The sequence below is a fragment of the Adiantum capillus-veneris genome, chromosome 12, assembly GCF_014529385.1.
Source record: "Adiantum capillus-veneris isolate H3 chromosome 12, ASM1452938v2, whole genome shotgun sequence".
NCBI lineage: Eukaryota > Viridiplantae > Streptophyta > Polypodiopsida > Polypodiales > Pteridaceae > Adiantum > Adiantum capillus-veneris.
Window position 1 is genome coordinate 139,937,798 of NC_140942.1, and position 9,302 is coordinate 139,947,099.

The 9,302-nt window shown below is 40.6% G+C and overlaps 1 protein-coding gene across 4 annotated transcripts in view; it reads right to left on the reverse strand.

Annotated features, from left to right (window-relative positions):
* The window catches only part of LOC147446594 (uncharacterized), a 35,496-nt gene that overhangs the window by 26,082 nt on the left and 112 nt on the right, over positions 1–9,302 (reverse strand). For 3 of the 4 annotated variants that reach the window (XM_086525799.1, XM_086525797.1, XM_086525796.1), the window contains exons 1-7: positions 9,060–9,302; positions 8,907–8,968; positions 4,438–4,516; positions 2,977–3,059; positions 2,841–2,892; positions 2,692–2,759; positions 2,112–2,178 (exon numbers count right to left, since the gene is read on the reverse strand). The exon at positions 9,060–9,302 is cut by the window's right edge. In XM_086525799.1, the coding sequence (XP_086381925.1) occupies positions 2,112–2,178; positions 2,692–2,759; positions 2,841–2,892; positions 2,977–3,059; positions 4,438–4,516; positions 8,907–8,968; positions 9,060–9,255 (607 nt within the window). In that variant the 5' untranslated portion in view covers positions 9,256–9,302. The remainder of the gene's footprint in view (positions 1–2,111; positions 2,179–2,691; positions 2,760–2,840; positions 2,893–2,976; positions 3,060–4,437; positions 4,517–8,906; positions 8,969–9,059) is intronic. The other variant, XM_086525798.1, reaches the window with a different exon arrangement.

A 9,302-nucleotide genomic window follows, 5' to 3' on the forward strand; every position in this document is an offset into this window, starting at 1 on the left:
TCTGAATAGTCTCAAAGCCTTAGTCAATTGTTAGAAGTGTATGAGTATGTGTGTGTTAAGCTGGGTGAAGCTTTAGCAACATAAATAGTTCAAGTAGCAATACTATTAGGTTGAGTATAGTTGTAAGTGTAGCTTAGAAATAGCTAACATGGTCCAACGTTGTGACTGAAATGTGTGTATATGTGTGTGTGTGTGTGTACCCGCTCTATCCCAGGCCAAAAATAAACTTCTAATAGCAAGCCTCTAGTGCTAAATCTTTCGCTCTATATTCACAGATGTTGAACTAGTCTGCCTTTCTATCGACTTTAAAGGATTGCGAGGGCTTACTTCAGTGGAACCCAAAACAATCACGTTCACAACCGGAAATGAACACAGGCAAGAATTTATGTCTTCCGATTTCTAAGCAATCCTTCAGCTTGATGATATTGCGCTCTTACAAGTATTGCTGAAACCGGCCCATAGACTCGCTAAAGGCAGTAGATTTTAGCTTTCACCTGATCTTTACACAAATAAACTTTATGACACAAAGGAGCTTCACGAATATATCTGTGACTGAAAAATTACACTTCAAATAAACCACAGCTTGGCAATTAGAGTGCTTCCAAGTAGAAAGTGACACCACGTTGGCCCCAAAGGTTGGCGCCCCTTTCGGTAATTTCTTATCCAATTAACATTGGAGAAAAACCTGCAAATTCCTACAGGGTGTCCCACTTTTATTGGGCTGAAAATGGCCTACTCTAGCCCAATTTCAGTAACATAACCACAGTAGGAACCTTCACAGGCAAAATTCCCATGACATAGGTGACTTCCAAGTGCATAAGAGCACTTTCCCAAACCTAGCGAGAAATTGCAGCACACTGAATTCTCTGTTTTCTGCCCCAAAAATGCCCCATAACACCTGTACAACAATCCCCTAGCTTCCTTGAAGCTCTTGGGGGTATTAGGGATCAAAAAGGGTCAAAACCCTAAACCTGCAAAAATATACAGCAGGCTGTAATTTCGTGTTTCGGGCTCTGTTTCGCGTGGCGGTCGCATCCATACCAAGCCCTCGAACTCCCACACCTGTAGGGCTACTTGCCCTTTGATTCGGACGAGTTTTCTCATGTGAAATCTCTCCGAAACAACCTGTACCTGCGGGGAATTAGCAATTAGCTAATCATGTACCTAGACAAGAGGCTCTTGCCTCGGCAATCGCGCATGAACCCACACAATTGTACATTCAGATGAATAGCCTTGGAGCTGGGCATAACGATTCTGTATTCAAAAAGGGAGAGGTGCAGGAGAGCGGAATCATCGTGCTAGAACAAGGGAGAAGGCAAGCTTTCCATTAAAGTTGTGATCACCTGCACCCACTACTCACACACAATAGGCTCATAATGAAGGAAAAGTAGCCTCCTCTCTCAAAAAAGGGCGCCCACAACTAATGTGGCTTGCAGAATTGACCTAGAGCCGCCACGTGTCCAGTTTGCCTCTTTTGAATTGATTTCCTGCTATTCACCAACTTATGAAGTGTCGCGTGGGGCCTAAATGACTTTGAACTAAGCCTAGACATACTTTTACCGCTCGGATTTCAATGCCAACTGGCCCAACCAACTCGTGGCGAGCTGGCCTTTACTAATGCAGGTGAAACTCTCGGCCGTCCGTCGTTTCACACTAGTCACACAATGTCCGGCCATTTGTGACTTCAAAAAGAGGGTCCCAAAAATTAAATGAAAATCAAGGGAACGAAACCAATAACTAAGGTTAGTGATTGTCACTGCCTCGTGACAATTGCCAAAAGAAAGGTTCTTGCTAAAGTCCAAAAACCTCAATGCTTATGGCAAAAAGCCCACATAAAAACAATCACCTAATGCAAATAACCTTGCAACTTGCAAAGCAGCGAATCTAAACACCAGTAGCAAGACTTCTTTAAAGCAGAGGCTCCGAGACCCCTCCCAACAGGGAGCAATCATTCAACTTTGTGAACTCACAAAGAAAGAGAAAGACTTAGCATTTGGTGGGCTGCTATGTTAAATAATCACTTAATAATTGGTACAGAACATATCTAACAAGTAATGTTCTTAACAAGTATAAGAGTAGTTAATAGCAAAACATTCTATTCTTTTTATTACCTCGGCTTTGCTTTTGTTCATCTCGAATGACATATACATTTTCGACTCGACCATATGGAGCAAAAATCTGCAAAAATGCTGGGGCAGTGCAGTCAGAAAGTAGTTCCAAACACCAATCAAACATCAATGAAAGAGGACTACAATTGGATTTTGTCATTGGTGTGCATGCATAAAAGCTGCAGAGACACCCAACAAGCAGACAACTTATTACAAGGTCAATGTTCAATCACTAGCAAAGTCACATATAATATAGTATGCACCTTCATGACTCAATAGAAGGGGCCTAAAAGATCACAATCCAGTAACATATCTTGTATTGCTCATCCTTGGTGTTGGAACACAACTGTGCTTAAGCATGATAAGGTATTCCAGCAGCTTATCAATGCTGAATGTGAAAGTATAACACCTTGATGCAAGACAACAGATTTCTATGCCCAACTAGCAATTCAGAAAATTTAAATGGGATTAAAGCAGTTAATTTGGATGATCAAAGAGCCAGCCGACAAAAAAAGCACTCGATAGTCGCAAGCTCCAAGTGAAAGGTGTCAAATATAAACTGCAGACAAGAGCAAATTATCACCTCCTCAATTTCTTGCTCCCCTGCTTGCCTGTTTAGAGATCCCACAAACAGCTTGTGTTCTGTAGGCCCTATCAGCGGCCACACAAACCACTTAGATAAGAGAGGACGCAAACCACGAGAGGAGATCCATTGCTCATTCTGTGAATTACCTGAATGGTCACGCTCACCATCTGCAAATTTCACTTGCAAAGGCGCTGGTCCCTGCTCAATAGTGAAAAGCACTTAGAACACAAGAGTAAAACAGAGCCTAACTAAAAAGGGCGGCTGTTTACAAAACTTCCCTACCCCAGGTAAAGTTCGCTGGTTATCAAGAGCTCGAATGGCTCTCTCTGCCTCCATTGTATTTGCATATTTAATGAAGCAGCAACCTAAACAACATCAAAGAATGATTACAAAGTTGCTGAATGCAAGACTAAGCTGAGAACACTCCAGTTTCCTCATAACCCTCAAACTCCTGCCCTGCAATTTGTTGAATTACAACTGATACTGAGGAGCAGAGAGCAGAATAATCTTCACAAGTAATGCTTTGCCGCTTTGAGCTCAAAAAGAAACCACAATTTTGCATTGAACTTCGTATTTACTCCAAGATAGATTCAGAAGGTACTTGTGTGAACTAAGTAGGTAATTTCCACTAACAACAATTGCACACATGCAAATCAGAACCAAAAGCCAGAGTCTCATGAGCTGCCAAAGAACTACACTTAAACATTTTAAAGGACATACTCGAAACGGATATACTATCCTGGCACATCATCAGTGTAGACTAGAAAAGGTCACACGCAAAATCTTCAAGAGAGCCAAAGATACATTTGTGAAATAAACAACAGTTTCATGAGCTTCCAGAAAACTACCACACACGTATTTTCAAGGACATGCCAGAAACAGACGTATCATGGTCACATCTTAAATGAAGATTAAAGAAGGTCAGTCAAGTATAATCACACTACAGCACAGATCAGTATAACACAGGACAAGCGACCAATAGAATGAACTAGATCAGCTTAATCTGCAATACACCAGCTCTACCCAGATCTTTGAACATCACTAAGAATACATGAAAGTGACAATCACCTTAATGTGTATCACCAAAATAGTCACAGTAATCACGTTTGAGCCCAGATAATTTGCTCTAGACATTTTGTCACCTCAGACGCATTAAATGCAAACATAGCAAATGATACTGGTTATACATACTGAAAATGCACTAGTATAAGGTGTATGCATTGCCCATGACAGACAGAGCACAAGTTCGTTCAAAAGGCGTACCAACCACGTTACAAAAATTCTCAGTAAAACACCCCTTGTCCACAGAAAGACACTTTGAATTCTTAAATTGGGATTCAATGTCGAAAAACATCTAACACTGGCCCTACTATTCTTTCACACACAACAGGAGATATATGTTTCTTGTGAATTGCATGACCCAAAAACTTGCACATTGCGTTCGCCGTGCACACTATCCTTGAAATCTACGACCAAAATAAAGCCTCATGCTTAATGATAGCATGATAGCTAAAAGCATCTCTTGCTTTAAACAGAGTTGTGGTACTTCGTGATTGTAATCATACTAAGGTTGGAAACTTGCACAATAATCCATTGTGGGGGACTTACAAATACATCCACAAATTCACAAACAAGACAACTGAATTTCTGACTTGCATTCAAAAACTTGACTGTAAGAAACGAAATCAGCACATGAACACATTTTCAGCTTCTAAAAAAACGTATCAGAGCATATATATATACCTTGTGGCAACCCTGTCTTTTTATCTTTCAAAAAAATCACCTCTAAAACATTCCCAAATCCACCAAAAAGTTCACGCACCTGTCAAAATAAAACAATATTGACAAAAACAATTTTGCCACTCCAAAAGAACAAAAGAGATGCAGCTATCAAGGTTTGCAACCACTACACATTTACCAACCACTACAACAACATACTTCAGACACAACCCATAACATATTCAAAACTAATAGTAGAGATAAGCTAGCAATCAAAGTTCACCAATAGCAACATCAATTAATTCCACAAGCTTTGAGCTACAGATATTAAAATTAACCACAAAAGACAGTATTAAAGATGCATGTACCCTATTGTAACTGTGGGCAATACTAATATCAAACCAAAAACTGTAAGAGCAGTACACTACGCCGTGCAAGTTGTAGAGCACTACACTGTGCGAAACCAGAAAGATATACTGGACATTCCAACAATGGAATAGAACAACCAAAATTCCAGCAAAAATAATTGAAACTTGGCCCCACTTCAAATACTAGAATGCGCACAATACAAGTGACAATTAAGTGAAGACCGTTTAAATGTTAACCACACATGCACTCGAGTACATCAAAGATGTCTTGAAAAAGGGTTTGAAATGACACCCATATCACTAAGATCATAACTTAAGTAATAAAATGGAGACTGCCTGTTGAGCTATTACATTGCCAAGGTATCCCTGGCAAAAAATGACACACTGCCTATTGAATGCAATGGCAGGATAGAATCCACACAAAACAGTGCAGAGCATACTAACAGCATTGGATGATTCATAAGACAAGCTGAAAGCTATTTACCACGCTTAGACAAGAAAGAGACAATACTGCATGAAGCTTCAGCACCAAAGTACTGTTTATTTGTAACTTGGCACTTTAAACTCTATTAAGAACACCAAGTCCCGTGCTATACAAGAGTCACAATAGTTCACTTGAATAGTAAACAATGGTTTAAACCGAATCCCTCATGAGAAGTGAGACAATAAACCCTCCTTAGATGGAGCTTACTGCATTTAAAAAAATGTGAAACTATTCTGTGACCAATGACATCCGTCTGAAATGGAAACCGTCACATAAGTAGGAAGAAAAGAAAAGGAGCAGTGTGCCTATCTGTCATACTAACCAAGTAACTGAATTTGACCATACATAGCGTCCCATCACATCTTATCCACAAAATCAACAGGAGCATTAGTAAAATTGGCCACTCACAGTTCGCTAAGAAGTAGAGACGATAGGTCTCTAAGATGCCACTAAATAAAAGATAAATCTAAAACACTCCATGTCCAAAAACTCCGACAGCATATTTTCATGCAATGCATGATGAAGCAACACTTTATGAGTGAAGAGAGACCATATTACAGAGTCAATGATGAAGCTGAATATCAGGAATCAATGTACCCGAGCACAATGTGAAAAACACCATATGCATAAAGACCTTCCATTATGCAATGCAGCCTGGAGCATCACTTAAGATAGACACTACATACATGATGAAAGTCACTCATAAAACTGAATAGCATGAATCAAAGTAAGTCAAGCCCACCTAAGACACCTGGCAAATGTCACATTGAGACATAATCAAATCAACATAAGGCTGATTTTAGCAAGCTCGCAAAATATGGGTGAGACCAGTAAAAGACTGTTTCGTTGAGAAACCAACAAAACATCTGCAGAAAAGCTGCAGCCTGCATGCTAATGGATGCAAAGTGATAAATTACAAGCAACCATTATCACATACAACACGAGCTACAATAATTTTATATGTATATTTTTTCTCTAAAAGGTTTATGTTTTGACAGCTGATTATCTGCTTCACGAAGAGAGCTGCACACAATGCTTCCATTGAAATGCGGGTCAGTCGAGCCTCTAGTTCCACTCCCCACAAACAATGAGCAAAAAAGCACCACCTAGGTGCATTTGAGCTACGGTGCCATCTTCGAGCAATCATCATTTATGCCTGAACAGCTCTCTCTGCCACCACAAGCATCATCTTGGACAACCAGCTTCCACGTGGCACGAACTGCTGTGGTAAAAGTGACCTAGCGAAATTCACTGCAAGATTGCTACCTTAGCAGAAATTCATTAGCCCAAAGACATGTATATGTATAATTAAGCCATGAAAACACAATTTTTTGGCAAACAAGCTCTACAGTAAAATCATATTTGAATGTGCACTTAGGTTGAAGCACTGTTACAAGGTACAGTAAGTCTGACGGTTGACCCAAAATGACTGAGAGTGTGCTCATACAACTGAATTTATGAGAATGAGAGGGCAAGTGACCTAGAGTCCTGAAAATTGGGCTCCCCAATTTTTGTGGGACTCGAGGTAATGAATCTGCCACAACATTAAAAAAAATAACGAGTTGCTATAAGAAGCTAATAAATGGGCCACATTAGCTAAACCATAGTTTTTCCATGCGCAAAACACACGGCAATACCAAAAGTATGGTTGGAATACAGTTTGGCTCTGCCTACCGACCCATACATGACCCTAATTTTATAGACAGACATGCACAAACTAGTGAACTCCTAAACATTAAGACTTGAGAATTGAACTCAACTTGAAAACTTTAGGAATCCGCATCTCTCTATCTCATCAAGTATGACTCATGAGTAGATAAGAAACTCTATAGACCGCAGCTAATAGAAAATGCATGGTATAACAAACCTAAAGGAGCATGAAAGAAAGGAAGGTGAAACCGCTTTTTTTTAAGTTTTATAAGGTGCTTGATTTTTTGTATTTCCATTCCAGCCTCTTCATAGGCTTGCAGAGCGTCAAGACTACATGCATGGGAGTCAACAGTAAATGCTACCATGAATGACCAAAGCTAGCTATAACTCCCCTTCAAAAAGTCAAGTACGATTTACTCTTTCACACGAGTATAAAATACCCTTTTTCACACGTGTGGTAAGTCGTACCATACGGGTACGAATCCAACATTAAGCCACACAGCTAATAAATGGGCAAAATGGACTAAAATGCAGATGCATGGCTATTGTGGCAATACAACATGACATGCAATCTACGATGCCACCATCTAGTGATGACATATCTCAAACGACAATACAATTTGCCCGATATCGTCTACTTTTCAAGCTTTTTAACTGTTAATAAGAATCTCTAACTTTGTCTCTATTGACCAAACTCTATAACTTTGTTGAGTGAATTGCAACTTGTAGCTTGTCTTAACTACAGTGGCAATATCAAACATCGCACTATGAGAGGGTCCCATCTAATATTTGAGAGAGAGTAGCTAAAAATTGTGTGTTTTTAGTGTTTTTTGTCCCTGTTCTAGTCCCTCCGTCCCATTCAGCCCCTTTCACCGTTCTCGTCTCATTTCATACACCATGTTTCTTCGGTACATGTGCACTTGGACTAGAGTCGTGTTATAACAAGTCTTGGCTTTGTGGAATTCCCAAGAGGAGGAGGGGGGGGCAAGGGGGGCGCTCGAGAGCAAAACATGAACCAAGACGACATTGCCATTGTCATCATTGCTCATGAGAGGCACTCAGAGCCCGTTCACTTTTTTGTCGTCTTTTTCTAGAGTGAGATGTAAGGTCCTATAGTCCAATTTTGGCCACCAAAAGGCGTTAATAAAACACTCCCTCTCTCTCTCTCTTCCCCCAAAAAGGTAGGCCAACTATTTATTGTTAATGTGCCCTGAGGATGCCTTTGAAAAGGGTGTACTTAACTGTACACTCTCTCTCTCTCTCATGCATATGGTGCAAGGCAACAGCATTACGAGGGTCACTAAGCTTCAATCTATGCTCGTGGCTACCTGTGCTAGTAGCTGACTTGGTTGTGTGCATGTGTAAGATTGGTTGAGAGAGGTTTGCTACAGTCCTCTTTCAAGAATCTATCAGTGCCACTTTGACACTGGTCACCTCTTCTCTCACCAAAAATTATCACGTTTTACCCCTATTTGAAAGTAAAAGCCCCTTGATGGGTTCTTTTCTTACTAGCAGAACTACGTGATCATACCCCGAAAGATAAGTTATAGACGAGGCCCCTTCGTAAAAGGTCATTCACAAATGTGACCTACAGTAGCTTAGGATGACTAATAAGCTACTCCACCACCAAGGAGCATTGTTTCACACACTATACATCATATGCCCCAAATAGCTTACTCTCTCTTAGCATGCTAAGGATGTACAAGTATGGTCATCTGTGGGAAATGGGACTAGGTTACAGAGCCACTGGGAACATAATTTTGCATGTTTTTCTTGTCCATCGATGGTACACACAAGCATGGTTATCGCTTTCTCTTCTACACCTGTATGGCATTTGGCAAACACTAATTCTATTTCTTATAGGGTACTTAGATTGATAATTACTATAATCGACCACTGTCTTGATACCCACACATGCAAGAAGGAAAATTCAATTTAACTCCTAGAAACTGCCTTTTCTTTTTCTGCAGGAAATTAGAAGAGTAAAATACCTCTTCTTCCGTAATGTTTCGTGGGAGTGACGCCACAAAAAGCTTTGCTAAACCTCCACCATCTACAGAAACACATGTAAGAGGTATGAACGATCACATGCATAGGGGAAAGCAGAATTGAGAAGATAGAGACACGGGGTATGATAGCCAAACCTGAAAAGCGGCTGTTGCGTTTCTGGCCTGCTAAAGGGCCTGAAAAGGAAGATGGGCGAGAACTGAAGCCCATACTTGGATGCGGCAAAGGCAATGGAAGCCGTGGGGGATGTCCCCCTCCCTGCTGAAGAAGAGGAGGGAATTGCTGCGATTGTAGCGGGATATGCATCCCATTATGCTGCCTCCCACCGTCCATTCCTAGACAGACAAACCTTTCTCGTTTCCCTTCGAGAAGATCGAACA